The sequence below is a fragment of the Chelonia mydas genome, chromosome 1 (assembly GCF_015237465.2).
Source record: "Chelonia mydas isolate rCheMyd1 chromosome 1, rCheMyd1.pri.v2, whole genome shotgun sequence".
NCBI lineage: Eukaryota > Metazoa > Chordata > Testudines > Cheloniidae > Chelonia > Chelonia mydas.
In genome coordinates this window covers 343,751,567-343,775,831 of record NC_057849.1, presented here as the reverse complement: position 1 = coordinate 343,775,831, position 24,265 = coordinate 343,751,567, and the positions used below count along the sequence as shown (strand labels likewise).

The 24,265-nt window shown below is 50.5% G+C and overlaps 1 protein-coding gene across 1 annotated transcript; it reads left to right on the top strand.

The window, feature by feature from the left end:
• Nucleotides 1–349: 349 nt before the first annotated feature.
• LOC119565086 (interferon-induced protein with tetratricopeptide repeats 5-like) lies at nt 350–7,561 on the top strand. Its single transcript, XM_037889446.2, has 2 exons — nt 350–592; nt 5,491–7,561. Exons 1-2 carry the CDS (start codon nt 588–590, stop codon nt 6,794–6,796), a joined length of 1,311 nt encoding a protein of 436 aa, XP_037745374.1. The 5' UTR covers nt 350–587; the 3' UTR covers nt 6,797–7,561.
• Nucleotides 7,562–24,265: the final 16,704 nt, after the last annotated feature.

Here is a 24,265-nt window from a genome sequence, read left to right as displayed (position 1 = left end):
GCAGGGCCCTGGCAGTGCATGAGGGCGATACGAACACCCCTCGGTGGGGGGCAAGGGCTGGCCGGGGCCGGGACAGGGCAACCGGTTCGGGGCAGGGGGCTGTGGAGCTGGTTGGGGGCGTAGCGGGGAGCGCGCCGCGGCCTGGTGATGGTGAGTGACCCCGTCTGTGTGCTGGGAAGCCCAGGCCAGGATTGTACGTGTGCAAGCGCGTGTGTGCGCACAGACACACACAAACACACACACACACCCCCCATAACTAGTCCCATGTCACCCATGGAGCTGCAGGTGGCGACTCGGGCTGAGCGGACGCTGAAGATGACAAGTGGAAGTCAAAGTTAAGTTTCAGTTTCCTTTTCTCTGCTCACTCTCGCTTCCTGGGGAAATGCAGCTCCCCAGCCAAACCAGCGAGATCCCCAGCGAGCCACCCGCCCGGCGTATAAAGGGCAGCATCGCCCGGGCGGCCACAGTCCGTCCTGCCCGGGCAGAACTCGGGTCTCCCCCAGAACCGGGCACTTCCACACCGCGGGAGGAAACCCGGGGCAGGGAAAGGAGCCGCCACCTCCCCTGGCTGGGACTCTCGGATCGCGATGAGGTAGGAGCATTCGGGTCGCTGGGCGGGGGGGACATTTCCAGCGAGGGCTAAAGTCAGACAGCTTGCCACCCCCCTCTGCGCATTTCTGGGCTGTAAATCTCTGGCTTTTAAATCTCTGGGGCGGGGTCACTCCGGGGTGATTCTGCGTCCTGTTGACTCTCCAGGCTGGTGCCTCTCAGGGCTAGTGCAGGTCACTGTTGACACCTCGCCCTGCGAGCTCCCCTCGCTGTACCTTCACGGAGAACTCCCCCTCTGGCCAGCTGTCACTCCGGCTTCGCTCCGCATCAACGGAGGAGCCGGTAAGAGAGTGCCCCCCCCCCCCAGCCCTGTGCTCCCTCTCCGCTGTGTTTCAGAGGAGCAGCCCTGTTAGTCTGTATTCACAAAGAGAAAAGGAGGACTTGTGGCACCTTAGAGAGGAACCAGTTCATTTGAGCATAAGCTTTCCTGAGCTACAGCTCAGGAAACCTGGCTGTGGGGGGCGGGGGAGAGATTAACTCTGATCCCTGGGGAGCTGGAGCCAAGGGGCAGCCGGGGGGCGGGACGGGACCAGCCCAGGAGATGCAGAGAGAAAAGGCAGCAGGAGCCCGGAGCTACAGCGCAGGGGAGGCTGCAGGGAGGGGAACCAGCTGCTTGCAAAGGAGCGGGGGGGCTCTTGTGAACGCTCAGCCTGGAGCTGAGACCACGTAACCCCACTGCTCCCCCCCCCCCCCCCAGCACCACCCTGAGCGCAGGGCACCGGCACCAGACCAGAGCGCAGGGACAGCTGGAGGGAGTGGGGGGAGGGGAGAGGGCTGTGTGTCTAGCAAGGCAAAGGGGGGGGGGAGTCCTGTGAGTCTAACAAGACGGGGGGGGGCGGTGTTCTATTGTTCAGTGTGGTGCTTGTTCCAGGGTGACCATATTTCAGGTTCCCCAAAACACTTCCTTATTTACTTTCTCCACACCAGTCATGACTATATAGACCTCAATCATATCCCCCCTTAGTCGTCTCTTTTCCAAGATGAGCAGTCCCAGTCTTATTAATCTCTCCTAACATGGAAGCCGTTCCATACCCCTAATCATTTTTGTTGCCCTTTTCTAAACCTTTTCCAATTCCAATATATCTGTTTTGAGATGGGGCAACCACATCTGCATGCAGGATGCACAGCAGGGGGAGGGGTGTAACAGGCCTCCATTGTCTCAATTAAATGTCCGGAGACAGAATATTTACATTCTGCCTGACCGTCAGAATCTCCCCATTACATTTCTCTCCTGCCTGCTGACTAGAGTGGGCCCCGTTCCCATTGATACTAAGGTTATGGCTACAGTGCAGTCGCAGGTGTGTCTAGCTCAGGTAGGCATCCCCATGCGAGCTTTAATCTAACTAGTGGGACTAAAACGAGCAGTGAAGCCGCATTGGCGCAGACCCGGATGTGGGCTAGAAACACAAGTACGTACCTGGGGGGCCAGATGGGCTTGCAGGTCCTGCACCACCAAGTGTCACTGCTGTTTTTAGCTGTGATATCTAGGTTACAGCTAGTGCGGGTAGGGCAGCCCATGCTACGGTCCCACCTCTCACTGCAGGGTAGACACACCCTGCGGCCATTTCACAGCACCCTGGCCGTGCGAAGGGGCCTTTCCATTTACACTCGCTTTACGCTGCCAGCGTGCTGGGAACTAGCCTTTGTGTAAATGAGAGTCAGGCCCTTCCTGTCTCCTTGGATAAATGGCCCCCGTTGAAGTCAGTGCAAGACTCTCTCTCCACACACACATATACGTATCCCAGGACATAAATGACCCCAGTGGGCAGCCAGATGATTTCCAATGTCTGAGGGGGTTTAAGCGCTCCCTGAAGATTCAATTTTCTAGATATCAGCTCCTTCAAAGTTACATTTCTATTAAGGTTAACCCCCATACCTTACATTTTTGGTCCATACTGCATTTGCAACCTTAGCTCCAGATTCACCAAGTTCTTACATGGGAAATCCTTTTGTTTTGTGGGCTCTGTTTTGTGACATCATGATGTACATTTTGGCTTGGAATAACACACATCAAATATTCCAGTTAATAGCTAGCTTCGGCCCTAAAGGTGAACTGCACAACAAAATAATCACTTCTAAATACTCTCACTTAGCAGCTCTGGTGCTGGAGGAGCATTCAAACAGGTAAACACATTTTGAACAAACGTTGTACACTGTTATTTCCCCCTGTCATAAATATAAAGGGAAGGGTAAACCCCTTTAAAATCCCTCCTGGCCAGAGGAAAACTCCTCTCACCTGTAAAGGGTTAAGAAGCTAAAGGTAACCTCGCTGGCACCTGACCAAAATGACCAATGAGGAGACAAGATACTTTCAAAAGCTGGGAGGAGGGAGAGAAACAAAGGGTCTCTGTCTGTCTATATGCTGCTTTTGCCGGGGATAGACCAGGAATGGAATCATAGAATCATAGAATCATAGAATATCAGGGTTGGAAGGGACCTCAGAATGTCATCTAGTCCAACCCCCTGCTCGAAGCAGGACCAAGTCCCAGTTAAATCATCCCAGCCAGGGCTTGGTCAAGCCTGACCTTAAAAACCTCTAAGGAAGGAGATTCTACCACCTCCCTAGGTAACGCATTCCAGTGTTTCACCACCCTCTTAGTGAAAAAGTTTTTCCTAATATCCAATCTAAACCTCCCCCATTGCAACTTGAGACCATTACTCCTCGTTCTGTCATCTGCTACCATTGAGAACAGTCTAGAGCCATCCTCTTTGGAACCCCCTTTCAGGTAGTTGAAAGCAGCTATCAAATCCCCCCTCATTCTTCTCTTCCGCACACTAAACAATCCCAGCTCCCTCAGCCTCTCCTCATAAGTCATGTGTTCTAGACCCCTAATCATTTTTGTTGCCCTTTGCTGGACTCTCTCCAATTTATCCACATCCTTCTTGTAGTGTGGGGCCCAAAACTGGACACAGTACTCCAGATGAGGCCTCACCAATGTCGAATAGAGGGGAACAATCACGTCCCTCGATCTGCTCGCTATGCCCCTACTTATACATCCCAAAATGCCATTGGCCTTTTTGGCAACAGGGGCACACTGCTGACTCATATCCAGCTTCTCGTCCACTGTCACCCCTAGGTCCTTTTCCGCAGAACTGCTGCCTAGCCATTCGGTCCCTAGTCTGTAGCGGTGCATTGGATTCTTCCGTCCTAAGTGCAGGACCCTGCACTTATCCTTATTGAACCTCATCAGATTTCTTTTGGCCCAATCCTCCAATTTGTCTAGGTCCTTCTGTATCCTATCCCTCCCGTCCAGCGTATCTACCACTCCTCCCAGTTTAGTATCATCCGCAAATTTGCTGAGAGTGCAATCCACACCATCCTCCAGATCATTTATGAAGATATTGAACAAAACGGGCCCCAGGACCGACCCCTGGGGCACTCCACTTGACACCGGCTGCCAACTAGACATGGAGCCATTGATCACTACCCGTTGAGCCCGACAATCTAGCCAACTTTCTACCCACCTTATAGTGCATTCATCCAGCCCATACTTCCTTAACTTGCTGACAAGAATACTGTGGGAGACCATGTCAAAAGCTTTGCTAAAGTCAAGAAACAATACATCCACTGCTTTCCCTTCATCCACAGAACCAGTAATCTCATCATAAAAGGCGATTAGATTAGTCAGGCATGACCTTCCCTTGGTGAATCCATGCTGGCTGTTCCTGATCACTTTCCTCTCATGCAAGTGCTTCAGGATTGAATCTTTGAGGACCTGCTCCATGATTTTTCCAAGGACTGAGGTGAGGCTGACTGGCCTGTAGTTCCCAGGATCCTCCTTCTTCCCTTTTTTAAAGATTGGCACTACATTAGCCTTTTTCCAGTCATCCGGGACTTCCCGGAGTCTTAGAACTTTTAGTAAGTAATCTAGGTAGGTATGTGTTAGATTATGATTTCTTTAAATGGCTGAGAAAAGAATTGTGCTGAATAGAATAACTATTTCTGTCTGTGTATCTTTTTTGTAACTTAAGGTTTTGCCTAGAGGGATTCTCTATGTTTTGAATCTAATTACCCTGTAAGGTATCTACCATCCTGATTTTACAGAGGGGATTTCTTTACTTCTATTTACTCCTATTTCTATTAAAAGTCTTCTTGTAAGAAAACTGAATGCTTTTTCATTGCTCTCAGATCCAAGGGTTTGGGTCTGTGGTCACCTAATTTCCAACATTTCCCAGGAAAGGGGGGGTGCAAGTGTTGGGAGGATTGTTCATTGTTCTTAAGATCCAAGGGTCTGGGTCTGTAGTCACCTAGGCAAATTGGTGAGGCTTTTTACCAAACCTTGCCCAGGAAGTGGGGTGCAAGGTTTTGGGAAGTATTTTGGGGGGAAAGACATTTCCAAACAGCTCTTCCCCAGTAACCAGTATTTGTTTGGTGGTGGTAGCGGCCAATCCAAGGCAAATGGTGGAATATTTTGTACCTTGGGGAAGTTTTTGACCTAAGCCGGTAAAAATAAGCTTAGGAGGTTTTCATGCAGGTCCCCACATCTCTACCCTAGCGTTCAGAGTGGGGGAGGAACCTTGACACTCCCCTGAGAAATTCTCCTGACGTTACCAAGCAGGGAGCTTTCTGTGACATAACAAATACCACAGGCTGCATCTATTGCAATGAGTCATGGGGTTTTGCAGTGTTGCTTTCTAGGACACAGGAAGTACTAAGAGGATTTCACAAAGGTTAGATTCAACCCATTCATACTGCTCCCATGCATGGGAGAGTGAGGACGTCAGACACTGAAATCCAGGCTTAGCTCTTTGTTGCCACTTAGCAATTTGCTTTTAACCGGAAAGAAGCCCTGTCACTCTGTAATCACTGCCCCAGGATTGTAGCATATAGTGGAAATTCATTCAGCCCAAATGGAGTCTCATATTTCCCTCTCTTTGCAGCACCCTGCATCTGAAGGAGAAGCTGCAGGCCCTCCAGTGCCACTTCACCTGGAACTTTGAAATCAGAGACCAGGTAGATGCAGTTCACCTCCTCCAAACTCTGGCTCTCAGGATTGCCCACACTCACTACCAGAACCAGCCCACGCTCCTTGCCATGCAGGCTTATCTCTGCCACCTGCAAGGGCAATATGAAGACGCTCTGCAAAGCCTTAGAGAAGCCGAAAAGATTCTGCAAAGAGATCACCCAGATAACTTCCCCCGGCAGGTCCTGGTCATTTACGGAAACTATGCCTGGATCTATTATCACTTGGCGCACTATGATTTGGTTGAACTTTACCTGGACAAGGTTAGAAAGATCTGCAGGTCCCTGAAGAGCCGCTCTCCACATGCAGCTCAGATCCCTGAGATACATGCACAGAAAGGCTGGTCTCTCCTGGCAGCAGGCTTCCGCAATGGCAAAGAAGCCACAGAGTGTTTCCAAATGGCATTAGGAGAAGACGAAGCGAATGGGGAATTTCTTGCTGGGTTGGCAATCGCAGCCTTTGCATCATGGGATCACTCATACAATTCTATGTCTTGGAATGAAGCCAGAGAGAAGTTGGAAGACATTATCCCTGAACAGCAGGAAAACTATGAAGCTAAGGTGTATTTAGCCGAGATCCTTAAGGAATCGGATAGACAGCAAGCAGAAGCCCTCTTAGAAGATGTTGTTCAGAATAGCCTGGACCCTGAGGTCCTGAGACGTGCAGCCAAGTTCTTTGAACGGGAATTCGTAGGAAAAAAAATTTCTATTCTAGAGCGAGCAATCTCTTTGAACCCCAATTACCATCTCCTTCACTATGACCTTGGTGTCTGCTACAAGATGCAGTTGTGGGGGGCCAAATCCAGCAGAAGAGAAGAAATATTGGCAGCAGCTATTGAGGCCTTCAAAAAGGCTGTGCAGAAAGATCCAGCCTCTGTGTTTGCAAGGCTGGCTTTAGCTGAAATGTATGGAGAAAACACACCTCACTACCGAGAAGAGATTTATCTCAATCTCGTGAGTGCAATGCCCAGCCTCAGCAAGAAGTGTCAGCAGGCAGTCTGCCTTCACTGGGGAAATTTCCTCTTCTACAAGAAGAACAGTGTGCAGAAGGCAGCTGAGATGTACAAAGCAGGTTTCGCCATTCCAGACAACTACCCGGAGAGGCAACAACTGAAAAGGAAGTTGGAAAAGGTGGCAGAAATATTCCAGCAGAACTCCCAAACCACTGAGGCTGAGGCCATACGTGACTTCATTCACGAGACTGAAAGTCATTCTCTTGAATAAAGGAGGAAGTCCACTCATGGCAACAACAGAGCAGGAGACTGGAGATGTGGAGAAAATGGGGGATCCTTTCCCTTCCCTGGACACACCAAGACCTCCTTCTGAAGTGAGTCACTTTCCCCACCTGTGTAACAATGACATTCGTGTTGCAAATGATTCAGACTATGGCACATGCTGCTGCTGCTAATTATTATTAGCTACCTGTCTTGTGGTCACGCCTAGGAGCCCAGACATGGACCAGGACCCCATTGTGTCTGGCTCCAAAGAGTCTACAGTCTGCAACGAGGGACAACAGGAGCGAACCAGCAGACGGACAGGGGAGCACAGGGAGACAATACTGGTCAGCAAAATGGACAGTGGCCTCAGCCCACCAGCTACCCAGCCACTGTCAAGTGTTTTGTAAGTATCACCGCAGAGGACAGTTTAGCTTCTGATACTGAGCAGCTGTTTCTACTCAGAGGGGACGCTGCGACCATCCTTGTCTCTACGCAAACCTACCCTCCAGCTCTGCGGCCTTCCAACATCCACGCAGCAAATAGGTGTGGAGTTTCTTCTAACAGCATTGAGTTTTTGCATTTGCATAGATGAGTGCCTGTAATGGGAATAATTATATAGACACATCTTTGCTTTCCGCACCTCACCCTGACCATGACTCACATTTACATGGCACCAGTTTCCCCAGCTTGTCATGGATCTGATTTATTGTAAATGAAGTAAAAACATAAGTTACAGAGAAAACAGAAATAAATCAGTCTCTTTGTGTTGAAACATTGCTTCTCCTGCCTCTGGATTGCACCAGGGTGAGCAGCACACATAGGACCCTACAGGCGTGTCAAGCTCACAGTAAAGCACCAGGACAGTCACTAACAGAACATGAACTGTCCCACATTGAGGTGTCATTACAGGAGGGTTTGGAACAAATTGATAAACTAAACCATAATAAGTCACCAGGACCAGATGGCATCACCCAAGAGTTCTGAAGGAACTCAAATGTGACATTGCAGAACTACTAACTGTCGTCTGTAACCGATCATTTAAATCGGCTTCTTCACCAGATGACAGGACGACAGCGAATGTGAGGCCGTTTTTTTTAAAGGCTCCAGAAGTGATTCTGGCAATTACAGGCCGGTAAACTTGACTTCAGTACCAGGCAAACTGGTTGAAACTAACTATAGGAAAGAACAGACTTATCAGACACATTGATGAACATGATTTGCTGGGAAAGTGTCAACATGTGTATTTAAATTTTCAGAAAGCCTTTGGCAAGGTCCCTCACCAAAGGCTCTTAAGCAAAGTAACCTGTCATGGGATAAGAGGGAAGGTCCTCTCACAAAGAGATCTCACAAAACTGGGTGACTGGGCAACAAAATGGCAGATGAAATTCAATGTTGATAAATGAAAAGTAATGCACATTGGAAAACATAATCCCAACTATACATAGAAAATGATGGGGTCTAAATTAGATGTTACCATTCAAGAAAGATCTTGGAGTCATTGTGGAGAGTTCTCTGAAAACATCCACTCAGTGTGCAGCAACAGTAAAAAAAAGCGAACAGAATGTTGCGAATCGTTAGGAGAAGGATAGATAAGAAGACACAAAATACTTTATTGCCTCTTTTTAAATCCATGGTACGCCCACATCTTGAATACTGCATGCAGATGTGGTTCCCCCATCTCAAAAAAGATATATTGGAATTGGAAAAGTTTCAGAAAAGGGCAACAAAAATGACTAGGGGTATGGAACGGCTTCCATATGGGGAGGGATTAATAAGACTGGGACTTTTCAGCTTGGAAAAGAGATGACTAAGAGGGGAAATGATAGAGGTCTATAAAATCATGACTGGTGTGGAGAAAGTAAATAGGGAAGTGTTATTTACTCCTTCTCATAACCCGAGAACTAGGGGTCGCCAAATGAAATGAATAGGCAGCAGGTTTAAAACAAACAAAAGGGAATATTTCTTCACCCAACGCACAGTCAACCTGTGGATCTCTTTGTTGTGAAGGCCAAGACTATAACAGGGTTCAAAAAAGAACTAGAGAAGTTCCTGGAGGATAGGACCATCAATGGCTATTAGCCAGGATGGGCAGGGATGGTGTCCCTAGCCTCTGTTTGCCAGAAACTGGGAATGGGCGACAGGGGATGGATCACTTGATGATGACCTGTTCTGCTCATTCCCTCTGAAGCACCTGGCGGTGGCCGCTGTCAGAAGACAGGAGACTGGGCTAGATGGACCATTGGTCTGACTCAGTATGGCCGTTCTTATGTACTTAAGAGCCAAGGCTGACGTTTCAGAAGTGCCAGAGCGGTGTCACTGAGAAGTAAATGAGAATCTGGCCTTGTGACACTTTACTACGTTTTCAGTCTGTTACTAAGGGCTTGTCTACACACAAACATGGAGCTGCTTTTGCTCCATTGGTACAGCCCTCCAGGGTGGCTGCCACTGTTAGGCCAGTTCTCCCCGCCGTGGTTGAGGTCACCTGTGCTGGACGCTTACCAGGCTGCTGGGACTGGCTCCCAGAACTGGATGGGTGTATTTCTGATATCCCTCGGCAGAGGTGCCGACTTCCTGAGTTCCCCGGGGGGCGGGCTCAACCCCTTCCCCGCCCCAGGCCCCACGCCCACTCCAGCCCTTCCCCAAGCCCCCACGCCTACCCCACCTCTTCCTGCCTCCGCTCCTCCCCCTCACCCCAGCACCTCCTGCATGTGGCTGAACAGCTGATCGCGGGGTGCAGGAGGGGCTGATCGGCAGCACCTGCTAGTGGGGGGTGGAGGGGAAGGAGCTGATCCACAGGGCTGCCAATGGCTGCTGAGCACCCACAGAGTCGGTGCCGATCTCCCTGGATTCTGGACAGGCCTTAGCACTGCCTGCTTCTTTGACCTCTAGGCTCACTCCCTGCTCCTAGACTCTGGATCTGGCACCCCTTCTTGAAAGTGGGGCCCCATGGCTCATGGGCGCGTGAGACAGGCTGCACCAGGCCTTTGTGGCCCCTACTGGAGGCCCCGTGGTCCTATCACATCCTGCCCCAGGAAAAGAGCAGCAAAGGGCTGCCGAGAGCGGCCCCATAGAAGCAGCCAATCAGAGCCCAGCAGGCTCAGGTGACAGGAGCTGCGGGTGCTAACAGGGCAGTGTCTGGCTGGGACCACAGGGGCACTCACACTCCTCTCTGGCCAAAGCAACTCTGGGGACAACCCGAGTTTCGTTCTAGCCGCATTTGCTGAAGCTGGGAAGAGAGAAGCTCTGAGAATTTTAACCCTGAGCTATGAGGGGGGCAGGGAAGTAGCAGCAACGAATTGCAGTGAGTGGCGCACGGCTGCTGTGCAGAGTGTCCCTGGGTCGGAACCTGGGCTAGTCTTTGGGCCCAGGTTCCCCCACCAGCAAAGTGGTATCCCCAAGAAGGGGACAAATTTCATTTGGAGGCCCAAGCGAAAGGCTGAAATTAAAGGGCTCAGAGCCAGGGCTGAAGACGCTGGTGAGGGCAGATAGTTTTGCTGGACTTCTGTTACCCGGAAAGGGTTTCATTTTGATTCCGTCACGTGGCTGGAGGGCTCAGCCACTGAAGACCCACCAAGCGAGGTGGGGGGTGCCAGGAGCAGGGAGAAGGCTGCAGTACTGCTCGCAGCAGCAGGTGGTGCTCAAGAGGCGAGTGTGCCCTGTTAACTCTCTTTGCTTAATCACACGAGAAATACACAGACCCCACCAGAATAATAAACCCTACCTGCACTTCCCTTCACTCCAGCTTACTCTGCTTTGAGGGAATGGTATCTGAGAGGGATAGCTCAGTGATTTGATCATTGGCCTGCTAAACCCTGGGTTGTGAGTTCAATCCTTGAGGGGGCCATTTAGGGATCTGGGGCAAAATAAATCAATAAATTAAATTGGGGATGGGTCCTGCTTTGAGCAGGGGGTTGGACTAGATGACCTCCTGAGGACCCTTCCAACCCTGAGATTCTATGATCTGTGTGGAGGGGAAGGTTACAAATAAATACAGGAGTTACAGGCAGCATGTGGGAGTCAGCAGCTGAGCGATGCAGGATCTAGACGTGGGTCCCCTGTGAGGGCTGGGACCAGTCCCTGTACCACTTTGGATACAGGTCAACGCTGTTCCAGTTTCATTTACTAGGGAGCCTCCACTGAGATAACGTCTGGTCCGCTTTGGAGTGCTTCATGGACGGAAGAGCCGGCAGGAAAGCATTTGTTCCCCTCGGGCGAAGGGGCTTATGGAACTTACAGGTAGCTGCTGTAACTGTGCTAACCTGGGACCCTGTTGTCTCACTTCATGAGAGAATGGGGCAGCGCTTTTCGAAGGGAGGGTTTGTACATTTTTAACCTGACTTTGCTGGGCTTCTGGAGGGAAGGTAGTGCCCTCTAGTGACAGCCTGAGAGAAGTCCAGGGAATGGATATTTTCTGTGTTGATCCCAATCCCTGCACCACTTGGGATACTTGCTACACATTTCTCTTTCACCGGCAACTGAGCCTGTCACAAAACTCTTAACCCAAGGGCTGGGATACTGCGAGCAGCGAGGACCCCCGACTTAAGAACATACGAATGGCCAATGGTCCGTCTAGCCCCGTATCTTGTCTTCCCACAGTGGCCCATGCCAGTTGCAAACTTTGACTTGCTGACAAGGCTCTGGTGGTATCTCAGTCTCTTCAAACACTTCCTTCTGCTCCAGCTAGGCAGAATCCAGGTGACACAAGCTGCATGCTTTGGTGGCACTATAGAGAGTGAGAAATCATCCCTGAGAGAAGATCAGAGGGGAATGGGTTTGTAGGGGGGTGCTGAAGGGTAGGTGGGATGTTGGAACCTTGCGTTTAAATGTACACAAACAGCAACAAAGGGGGAGGGGGAATCTGTATAAGAACTTAATAGCTTTTGTTTTTAAAATTATTCGTAAGTATTCCAAAAACGGTTCACCATATTTGTGTGTGTCGCAGGGCTGGTACACTCTGTTCCCCTTTGGGAACGGGGGTAGGCATTATAGCCCCACAGTTCAATCCAACTGAGCACCATAAGCCTCAGGGCAATGTGGCCTAGTGGCCAGAGACAATAAGGCAGCGCTTCCTTGCAGGGCTGCGGGGCTAGTGCCCAGAATCAACATGGCCCCCCTCCTCGTCAGGGCTGTGTGGCCCCATGGCCAGAGTGGCTGGGGAAGTGGGCCACTGCCTCACGGCGGGTGGCAGCTGGGTTTGGGGGACGTGGGCCCTCCCTACGCCACCGGGTTCCAACCCAGGCCCCTAGCAGTGGAGGGTTTCCCTGCCACCTGCTCAGTGGGGATCCTGCCATAACACACTGAGCCAAGCCCCGGTTCTATGACCAGTTCCCCATCAAGTTCCCCTGGATTACTTCCTACCCATTACTCTATAGTTAGCCATCTTGGGGGGGTCCCACAGCCTCCTCTTCCTCTGTGGTGCCTGGGAGTCATTGGTCATCACAGTCTGGCTGGCCTCTGCATCTTGGAGTGTCAGCGCTCCCTCCGTGGGAACCAGCAGCGCGCCTCCATTCCCTTCAGCGGTCCGCCCAGACTGAGCTGAGTTGCTCCTTTTTATATCCGGGTTCCAGCTGGATCCGGGGGAGCTTTGCCTCCTTGCCCCACAGAGCGTGATTAACCGCTGCCGAGCCAGTGCAGGGCTGGTTCACCCTGTCACGGTGTGCATTAAATGTTTCTTTACTAAGGAATTGTCCGATTCTCTGTCTTTGAAGCGGACTGGGAACTGGTAACAGCTATGTTCCCGGTTTTACCTACCCCGGCCCTGAGGTTTAACTCTGTGTAATGCTTTGGGAAAAGACGGAATTGTGGCCTGTGTTGAGGTGAGGAGCAGGACAAAGGGGCGTGTAATGGAGTTATACGTTTTACCTCTGCACCCCTTCCCCAATTACATGCATTCACACTAGCATAGCATGTTCTCCTGTGGGAAGGGGTATAAGCTATTCTTATACTGCATCAACACAAGAGGTTGGACCATGTGACGGAGGGGCCGGAGGGTTTGTGGGGTGTTATAAGTTAGGGAGGTTTTTTCCTTCCTTACCTTTATGGCGTCTCTGTGGTTTTTAAAACACTTAACGTTGCATGTGGCGTGAGTATGTGAATGTGACAGGAATGGAGTAGAGACACGATCAATCTGGGGGTGGGGGGGGTCCCTCCCTTCTGCTTTATGTCTGTTCATGCTGCACCGTTCCCCTGTTCTGGTTCCATTTTCGCTTTCGCCGGGAATTAAGCAGGTTCCAGCCAGGCGGGGTGCTGACACCTGGAAACTAGTTGGGGTTGCCGTGACAACCATTAGCCCAGAAAAGCAGGACCTCATTGCCCCAGCTTGATCCTCAAAAACCAGCGGAGGCTGGGTGAGAAAAGCAGAGTCTGGGCCAATCAGCAGAGGGGGGAAGCCAGGTACCGAACAGCTTTCCTGAGTTGACTGGTGGGGAGTGGCTCTGGAAGAGCAGGTGTGTGGGAAGCCGCCAAGTAATCCTCAGAGTGGCAAGTTGCGTGCAGTACAATGGAACTGTTAGGAAGGGAACTGACGTGCCAGAACCTCCAGGCCGTCTGAATCTGGGTGCCTGGATGCTTAAACCTCATGCACTGAGTGTGAACCTGGGACAATTATATATTGAAAACCAGGGCTTTGAAACCTGCATTCCTCGTGGGCTTTTTCCATGCAAGGGGCACTTCCTTTCCCCATTTGAGGAAGGACAAATTAAAATTCAGATTTAGCCTTCACAAAAGCACCTGTGAGGGTTTCATTAGAGCTAGACCCTCCACTTGAGAGGTCCCTCTGACATACGAATTTAACTATTTATGGTAGGAAGCCACAACCCTACCCGACATAGCTAAATTAGCACAAAAACTGTGAGTAGAACAGGCCTGAACCTGGGTGTCTGATCTTGACATGGCAGTAGTAACAGCAGTGTGAATCCCCAGTTCTGGGTTTCAAATGGTCAAGGCCAGCTGTGGGGAAAAATTAACTCACTTCTGGAGCGTGGAAGCTGGCACCTTACAGCAAATATTACAGCACCTTGCTGGTAACGTAGGGTTTGGCTCATCTAAACAGACCCATGGGCCATGCAGTTGGATATTCCCCAGTCTCTGATGGGGATCTAGGCCAGATGCTTTAGAGGAAACTGAGCTCCCTCGTGCACCCAGCTGAGCAACTGTGATCCCTCATTCAAGGGGGAATCAGATAGCTCCAGGTTCATTAACATCCTGCTTTTCAAAACTTTTCCACTTATTCCCCACTTTGTAAAGCAGCGAGGGCATATTACATCTCTGACGATGCTGTTTGTAACTCTAGATTTGTTAAAATCTGCATTGAGATGGAGGTATGGTTGAGAGTACATATAAGTATCCTAAAGGTTAAAAAAAAAAACATTACAGGGATGTTGGAATTATCCCAAAGCAAGCATTACACACCAAGGAAATTCAGAATGGAAGTTTCACTTGAAAGAAATCCAAATACTTTAAAATCTACAAATGCAGGGAAAGAAGCTTAATTCTTTCCATGCAATAATGATACAATTGTGATTAAGGTATTTTAGCATGCGTCATCACTCCTAGATGAAACTGATTTGTAAAGGAACATAAGTTTGAGTAGTCATTACTGTAGACACCAGCTCCTGTCTCTCCTCAAGGCGTAAGCAGGGAGACTTGGGCTTGTACTGAACTTTGTGTTGGTAACTCCTTGGCGGGGGGTGAGACTGACATTACACTCATTCTCAAATATTCACGACCGCTCCAAAACCGTGATGTCGAATGGGTTTTGTTAGGGTTTTTTTCTTTTTCTCCCCAGTTGAGACTGTGAAGTGTTGTCTTCCTTCCAGCCCAGAGAGACAGCAAATCTGACTGGTGGTCTTCAGGGAACCTGTTTGGGATTTTGTTGTTTGCCTGTACGCAGCAGGGAAACGTTAATTGTAACTACAGGAAAAAACATACAGCTGTTTTTCCATCTAAAAGCCTTTGGTTCATCCCTACCGTCCACCACCAGAGGGCACTAGTCACCTCTCGGTCAACAGCAAATCCAAAGCCCTTGGAGGGAATCCCAGGGACTTCAGGGGGCTGTTCCTAGAGTCTGGGAGTCACATCCCATCCTTGCAAGCTCTTTGTTGGCAGCATTTGCTGTGCTGAGTTCACGGGCCGGCTCCCATTGGTTTGTAAAGATGCCAGGTCACAGTCTGCTCCTAGTTACACCTGAGCAACTCTGCACTGATGTAATTACGGAGGTTTTGGCCGGTGGATTGTACCTGGCTTTTCTGAAAGGGAAAATCTGAGTCACCAGCTCCCTGCTTTAATCCCTGATCGACGCTTTCTGCGGATCCATTTGCTCAGGCCCCTGTCAGCCCAGTGCTTTAAAGAGGCCCAATCAAGCTGTGGCGACCCAGGAGTTCCGTTCTGTAAAATAATTTACTAACTGCCTGGTCCCCTCTTTTTCTTTTAAAGAAGACCGGCTCTGGAAACCCAGACATGCCAGCATTAGTGCAGGGGGACCAGACAGTGAGAGCACCGACAAAGTGAAACTGCCAGGTCAAGTTTCACTGTCCACGCTAAGTGTGACAAGGTAACTATCAGCTCTGGCCCAGCTCCTGCAGCCGGAGTCCTGGGAGTGGACTTTTGCCCCTCTGCCGAGCCACACTGGAGAGCCACAGTACAAGGGTCGTCCTGTGTGCTTGGGGCCACCGTTATTCATATTTTACTTTCACATTTATTTTGATTTGGAGAGAAAATCTCCTTTCATTGCGCTGAGTGCTTTCACAGTAACCAAAACAGCCTATGCCAAATGCAGCCTTCAAGTAACTACAAAAGTTTTTTTCTGCTGCTGATAATAGCTCATCTTAACTAATTAGCCTCTCACAGTTTGTATGGTAACTTCCAACTTATCTGTATGTATATATATATATATATATATATATCTTCTTACTATATGTTCCATTCTGTGTATCCAATGAAGTGAATTGTAGCCCACGAAAGCTTATGCTCAAATAAATTTGTTAGTCGCTAAGGTGCCACAATTACTCCTGTTCTTTTTACAATTATATCATGGATCAGGCCCCCCAAATGTCCAAAGAGAATCTGCTTCAATACAGGAACAAGGGGGAAGGAGGCCTCTGACTGCACACCCCGAGTTGTCACCTACCACCCCACACTGGAACCCCTACGGGGTATCATCAAACAATTACAACCCATGCTTGATGGGGCCCCCATCCTGAAAGAAATCTTTCCTAAACCCTCTCTTCTGGCCTTCAAACAACCCCACAACCTCGCCAAGCTCATCAGAAGCAAGCTCCCCACAGACCAGGACCCACCAACTCAAAGCGGCACCAGACCCTGCCAGAACAACAGATGCAAAACCTGCAGACATATCTCCACTGCTACAATGATCAACACCCCACACAACACACCTTTCAAGATCCCTGGGTGTCAGTGACCGAGTTGTTAGCTGTCTGGCCTAGTGGTTGGAGCAAGAGTCTGGCCTACCAGTTAGATCTGAATCCAGATGGGCAGGTTTAGGAGCGAAGCCAAGGCTTGTAGCCTAGCCAGGAGTCAGAGACCGAAGCCTCAGCTGGAGTCGCAGTCAGGAGGGGGAGCCAAGGGTCTGAGCTGGGAGTCAGAGGTCAGGAAGGAGCTGGAGGCTCGGGCAGATACAGGCTGGGGCAGGAGCAAGCGCAGCTGCAGGCTAGGAATGCACTGGGCAGCACTGGGCTGCTGCTGCTATTGCGCTTAAGAATCAACCTGCAGATTCCTGCAGCCAGCGGGGTGGTCCAGCTTCTATTTGACCAGCTGTGCTCATTGGGTGCCAGGAGACTGGGTCTGCTGCAAGCTGGCCCCTGATTGTATCCTCCCGGCAAGGGCAACTGCAAGGGGCCACAGAACATGGTTTCAGGGGTTATTCCTGATGGAACCTCCGAGTTCTGGAGCATGGATGTTTTCTATCGGCTCCCACAATCGCTCTTCCAGTCCATAGCCTTCCCAGTCTACCAGATAAGAGAGTTGGCCTTGAACTCGCTTAGAGTCTAGAATTTCCATGACCGTATATTCCTTTTGGTCCTGGACAACTAAGGAAGGTTGTGGTGAAGCAGAGCATCTGGGAAAGGAATTCTCCACATAAGGTTTCAGACGCGTGGAAAATGAGGTGGACCTTCAAGGATTCTGGCAACTGGAGCCTAAATGCTACAGGGTTAATCTGTTCCGCAATCTTAAATAGGCCTAGGCATTGATAGTCCAATTTAGCTGAAGGACGGGTGGATGTTAGGTGTTCTGAGGATAACCAGACCTTCTCTTCTACAGATAGCATTGGTGTGACTTGGCATTTTCAGTTGCCATGATGTTTGTGTGCCTCCTTGGAGGCTTCGACGTGCTTGATAAGCTCTTGGTGAAAGTGGGCAACTATGTCTGCTGTGGCAGGGACTTGGGAATCTGGAGGTGCAGCCAAATGAAGTTGAGGGTGGAAACATAGGTTGCATAGAATGGGCTGTGTCAGCAGATGCATGGGTGGAGGAGTTGTACGCAAACTCTGCATGTGGCAGGAGGATCACTCAGTCAGCTTGGCGATAAGTGAGAAAGCCATGGAGGTATTGCTCGAGGATCTGGATTGCTTGTTCTGCCTGACCATTGGTCTGCGGGCAATAGGCCAAGGAGGTAAGTGATTCCATCCCTAGGACTTTGCAAAGTTCGCGGCAAAACCAGGAAGTGAATTGTGAACCTCGATCTGAGACCGCTCCGGCTGGCAGCCCATGGAGCTGAAAAACACAATCTAGAAGAAGGCAAGTCGCTCCTTGAGCGGTTGGGAGGGAGTGAATGGAAATCAAGTGTGCCATCATAGGGAGGAGATTCATGGTGAGAAGGATGCTGGTGCGACCCTGGGAGTGGGTAGCTCTACAGTGAAGTCCAAGGATACCAAGGGCTAGAGGCAAGAAGGGGCAGGCAAAGGCTGGTGAAGACTGAGTGACCTGACATATGGGCACTTGTGCTGACAGCACAGATCTCGTGAATGAATATAGCTCTCAACCTGGGCCACCGGAAATTCTGCAACACTAGGCCTTGGGTTTATTTTTTCTGAGTCCCTGCCTATGTTCTCTCTAAAGCAACCCCTTCCCTTCCCCGCCAGAGATTCCTGTTTTACAGGCTCATCTAAGGACTTCCAGATCCTTAATTTAATCACCAGCCCTTTCCTATCTTAATCACCCTGCCTCTGTTTGTAAACAAAACACTGACTCCCTGCCCCAGAGGCACCTCTCCTCCGCAGAACTTAGTGCTGTAGTTGAGAGCTCCACCTTGGAGCTCCACTGACAGGAGCTCGCACAACTCCTGTAGGAAACTGGGTGGGGGGGAGGCTCCAGCCCCCCCCGCCCTCCCTAAATGGTGCCCCTGGGTCCTGCAGCAGAGCTACTAAAGAAGCTAAAAAGAAAAGGAGTACTTGTGGCACCTTAGAGACTAACCAGTTTATTTGAGCATGAGCTTTCGTGAGCTACAGCTCACTTCATCGGAGGCATAGCATATCGTGGAAACTGCAGAAGACATTATATACACACAGAGACCATGCTAAGTAGTCATCATGGAATGAGAGGCAAAGTATTGTCTTGGATCAAAAACTGTCTGGAAGACAGAAGCAAAGAGCAGGGTCATTTTTTATCCTGGGCCACGGCTAACAGTGGGGCTCTGTACTCGATCCTGGGTTCAACATATTTATGATCTGAAAAGGAGGGTGAGCGGTGAGATAGCAACACTTGCAGAGAACCAGGCAGGACTGCACTATATTCACCTAGGATGGTCTCGGGGCCACCGGCTGGTGAATGAAGGTCAATGTTGATACATGTGAAGTGATGCACATGGGACGGAAACATTTAACCTACCCAGACAGCTTCCAGGGCTCTGCCCAGACTGTATCAACCCAAGCAAGGGAGCCGGAGGCATTGGGGCTGCTCAATGGAGACCTTTGCTCAATGTACAGCTGCAGTCAGAAAAGCAAACAAGAAGCTGGGTTGTGTAAGGAAGGGGATGGAGGATAACCCAGAGAATGTCATAGTGTCTGCATCTAAATCAAACATTCAGCCTCACCTGGATACGGGGTGCAGGTCCCCGCAGCCCAAAGGCTATCGCAGAACTGGAGGGGGGTCAGAGAAGAGCAACAAGAATGAGTGTGGCCTGGAAGAGAGGGTAGGGCTGCTGCTGGCCTGTTTGCCCAGCTCAGAAAGGACTAATTGTCACGGGTGCAAAGGCTTGGGGCTCTGGACACCTCGGAATCAAACCCAGGCAGCACCGTCTGCAGTGTGACACCCCGCAGGATGCATTCTCACTAGGGCAAGCCCCCTTGGCTTCAGCACCTACTGGGACTGACCTCGGAGCATTCAGCCCCCCTGTTCCATGCTCCCTGCAATGAGTCCACCTGAATAGGACACCTGGGGGAAGCCTCACATGCCCCCAAAGGGGAGTCATGCACCCCAACTTCACAGTCAGCAGTGACTCCCAGCCAGCAGCGCTGTAGAACAGAGGGTTTATTAATGGTCTGGAACACAGTGCAGGAAAGTTCTTTGCTAGCACAGAACCCAGAAAGTTACAGCTCAGTCCATCTTTGTCAGACCCTGAGCCCAGAGCCCGGGGTCTCCCCCCGAGACCCCAAACCAGAGAGTGTCCTGCTTCCAACAGTCCAGCCTCAGTCATGCCCAGCTGCCCTCCTCTATCCTTCGTTGAGTTTCCCACCAGGCAAAACTGTTCACCTGGCCTCCACCTCTCTTCCTTTTGTTGGATCATATTAAAGAAGTTCTGTATTAAAATCACAAATGAGTTTGATTCCCCATAGTTTAAATTCCAGGGTATTACTAATTAAGATGTCTCTTGGTTTTTGGTACTGTTTCTCTCCCTCTATGTGTCAAACTTGCAAGCTGCTAATTGCGTTAGTACATTCTAAGACAGAGTCTGTTCTCAAAGCAATTCTTTGTAATAACAACTACTCACACAGAGAGAGACTCAAAGCAATACTCTGTAACAACAGAAACAGCACCCATAGACTCCCCGCCCTTTTGTTGTATTCATCTCGCTTTGTTAACAATTGTGATTAAAATAGAGATAGAGGATGTATGTGGATGGATGCTTGGTGTGGATAATAACTGAATGATCAGGGAGGTGCCAGCTTAAGAATCCAGTGTCCATCGGCTGAAGAAGGCGTCAAGTGGAAAGAACCAGAGGACCCCGGAGGGCAGACTGGAATCCACCCAACAACCACAAGAACGGGAGAACTAAAGAACAAGATAACATCTGGCAGCACGGAGCCGTCAGGAATGTGCCATCTGCTGATTGATTCAGCAACAGCATGATGAAGCAATTCCCATAGACTGGCCTAGGAAGAAATTCCTATAAAAATGGACTCTAGAAAGTGAGACCTTTGGGGTCTGATTCTGCAAACCAACTTCCAGGAGCGTCAGATGTGCATCTGACAAGACCCTGCTCCCTCCTCATGTCCAGGCCACCTGGCCAGTGGCTTGGCATGGGCAACTCTAAGGCTGGTAACTATGATAACAGCCTTGCAGAACCTGTGTGTGTGTGTGTATGAATGAGTGTGTGAATAAATATGAAATTGAATGGAATGTTATAGCTATAAGTAACTGCTTACTAGGATTCTTTCTGTATTCACAATAAATGTGGTATTTTGCCTTTTCCCCTTTAATAAGATCCTGCTGGTTTTTATTTTATTTGTATAACACTTTGTTCTCCAACTAGTCATAACCCGCTGGCTTCTTGCAGAAGGTGGCCCCCCGGCCATCAGTTGCTACGTTACAAACTATCTGCCCATTATCTGGGTCCAGGCGGCTACATGGCAGTCACACCTGATCTTCTAGGCATTTCTGCAGAGATGAAACACCCTTGTCCCACCACAGGTGAATCATGCAACACATAGGGGAAACCGAGGCACAAAGAAAATTCCCCACTTTGTCACATTAACATCACACCCAAGGCTCTTTCAGGCCCTTCCCTCTGGGCACCGGTTATGAATTCAAACAAAAACTCGCAAAGTGACACAACACAAAGTCATTCTGGGTCCAGCCCAACACAGGCTGCAGGGGCTCAGTGGTCTCTCACACTGTATCTCTTTCCCAGCCCAGACACAGCAGCCAGCCCCCCTTCCCCATTGAGCCACTGGCTAGCTTTGATAATTACTAGATCTCTTCCTAGATGGGTCTGCAAATCAAACAGGGCGGGCTGGCCCCAGGCCCACAGGGACAGACCACCCTGTTACAGAGAGACCAAAAACAAAGGAAAGGAGACAAACAAGAGGGGATATGATAAAAGGATATAAAATTACACCCCAAAGTAGAACTGTTGTGCGTTGGGCTAAACATTGTAATGAGTCAGCTGTGGCTGTTGCCTTCCATTCAGAATAAATGTAAAGATGCCATTGTAATCAGGTGGCTATCACCCAAAATCACAGGCACAGGAAAACGTTGAGTCAAAGCTGAATCCTGGGGTTTTAAAAGACAGGGGCTGGAGCTGTACTTGGGGGAACAGTTTGTGTGTGAGAGAGAGTTTGAGGTGGAGAGCCAGGACAACCTGGAGGCTTGGAGCTCTAAGCAAAGAAGTGTATTTAGTCTGCGGAAGAGAAGAAAGAGGGGGGATTTGATAGCTGCTTTCAACTACCTGAAAGGGGGTTCCAAAGAGGATGGATCTAGACTGTTCTCAGTGGTAGCAGATGACAGAACAAGGAGTAATGGTCTCAAGTTGCAATGGGGGAGGTTTAGGTTGGATATTAGGAAAAACTTTTTCACTAGGAGGGTGGTGAAACACTGGAATGCGTTACCTAGGGAGGTGGTGGAAGCTTCTTCCTTTTGGTTTTTAAGCCCTGGCTGGGATGATTTAGTTGGGGATTGGTCCTGCTTTGAGCAGGGGGTCGGACTAGGTGACCTCCTGAGGTCCCTTCCAACCCTGATATTCTATTCATCTATGATTCTATGATAAGCTCTCCTCGGGGTTTGGGTCCTCCTGCATTCAGAGAAGCAGGACTTGGTACGCTCGTTGCAAATAAGCAAGATTCCATCAAAGAAAATACCAAACTTTGGCTGGCTGCTCAGCTTGGAAAGGGGTAATCCTGCTTTAAAGAACATTATTAAGACTGCAAAGTCAAGCACGCAAAAGTTAGGAACTGCCAGAAAGAAGGTTACCCAGGCAACCTTCATTCAGCCTTCTTGTGCACACCTAGTATGAGCTAGTCTTTAATGACAGGATCACATGCTATTTTCCCACAGCATCCCTGCCTCAGTCAAGGAATGGCTAGTTGCTCAATATTTCTTCCTGTCCTCATTCCACGTGTAGGCCTAGGCCTTGGCCTTATTTACCACACATCATCCAGCCCTGCACTGAATACAGTTATCCGGTTCTTCCGGGGTGTTTCTCTGACACCCTCACCCCAGTATCTGAGCGCTTCACACCCGGTAATGAATCTATCTTCACAACACTCCTGTGGGGCACGGTGGTACCATCCCCATTTTACAGATGGGGGAACTGAGGCACAGAGCAATCAAAGCTAAAATTGTCAGGCGTCCCCTAATTTTGGGTGCCCAGCTTGAGGCACCGAGGCCCTGATGTGATTTTCCAGAGTACTTCGCATTTTTAGGCACATGATTCTAGCAGCCAGTGCACTCTGTGGCCAGCAGAATCGCTGAGGCTGTAGAGGGGACAGCTGGGCTGCAGTTGATGGAGATGTTGAAAAATTATTTCTTTAAAAACCAAGGAAATTCAATGCCCCAAAATTGTTAATGCAGAGTGCCGGTTGCCCAGCGCTGCCCCGTGCCCATCCAGCCTGCAGAGAGTGGCTAAACTTAGCCCTCTGTAAACCGGGAAATACAAAGTTATGGTGCGTGCCACCCCAGCGACACCATGAGCCCGGCTGTAGCACAAGCTGTTTGTGACACGGGGGCATGGGACTGTCACCACACGTCACAGACAGAAAGGCGTCCCCGTCTCGCTGTAGGGGGCAGCAGGAGGTCGACAGCCATTTGCTGAGGCGTGAGGAGTTAAGGGAATTCCCAAACTGCTTTTCAGGAGCGGACAGAGAGGCGTTTTGCAGAATCCACCCTGAAACCGGATGAACCTGTCACTCCTTCACAGCGCCATTCCTGGGCGTAGGAGACCAGGAGCAGCGGAAGCACCCTAAAAGTAGGGGGGGCCCACAGGTGCCTGAACCGTGGCCCCACCTCCACCCTGCCCCTAAGACCCCGCCCCACCTCACCCCGTCCCCTGAGTCCCCGTCCTCACGCCACTGCTTCCCCCCAAGACCCCGCCCCCACTCATTGCTCTCCGCTCCTCCACCCGTCACTCATCCTTATGGCTGGTAAAAAGCGGGAGGGCCGTGGCCCCCGGCCACCCTGTTCCAGGCCCCTGTAAGAAACAGCAACAAATCGCCAGCAAAGAGAGTTCCTCTGTAGCCAGAGGATACCTGGGAAGTCTCCCACGCGTGTGCACACATGCAGGTAGTGAGATCTACTGACAAGCCCTCTCCATTCAGCCAGGCAGGAGGATGTGCAAATCATGGTGGTGCCGAGAGGCCTACCAAAGAGAAAAGAAAGAAAACTGACTAACAAAGCAGCCTTCCCCAGCCCAGAACAAAGGAGGAACCGGAAGGAGAGAGATGTGCACATCCAGAGCCACATGCCGTCAGGTGCACCCTCACCAACCCAGAGAGCAGCCACACAGAGGCAAACCCCGACACGCAGGCACCCCCTGGAGACAGATGCGTCGCGCTGACGTAACAGGGCATGTTCACTGGACTAAAATAACCTTCAGCGGGTGGCCATCTGGCCTCCCGCAGCCCCTTGGTAACGGAGATCTGAGGAACAGGAAAATCTCTGTGTAGGTTGCTTCTGCACATTGATTGCATCATCTTGAGTGCTGTGCATGACCGTCCCTGCGGTGGGGGTGAAGGCTGATCAGAATTGGGCTTTACTCCCGAGAGTCAAATTATCGGTCGTCCCAGCTGCCACCCGGGAGCCCCAAAGCAAACCCCAGGCGAGGGTTCGACCTGCAGCGGGCTCTGGGCACTCAGTGAGGCTTGCAGAAAGTCAGCTACAGGAGGAGCCGACTGTGCCAGCCGAACCCACGCAGCTAATGTGACAGCAGCTCCTGCGAGGGGCTGGGCTGGGTGCCAGCCAGGGTGAGATGCAGCAAATGGCAGCTCCAGGGGAAAGCCGGGGGCAGCAGCTGCAGGGCAGACAGCAAGAGGAGGAACTGGCTGGGTGCACCCGGCCGCACATCAGCTAATTCAGGGGCTGCGAGCACTGATTGGCCCTGGCTTAGTGCTGAGTCACTATCTGTCCTCAGCCCAGACACAGCGTGCGCAGGAACCAGGGTTTACAGGCCTGCAGAGCCTCAGCTTCCCTGCGTGTCTCCTCCTCCTTCCCTGGAGCACCTTCGCCCTTGGGGAGCTAGCTAACCCTCAGCTGGATGTCAGCCCATGGCTGGCTAATTGCCTGAGGGTTTGGATCATGCAGCCTGGGGA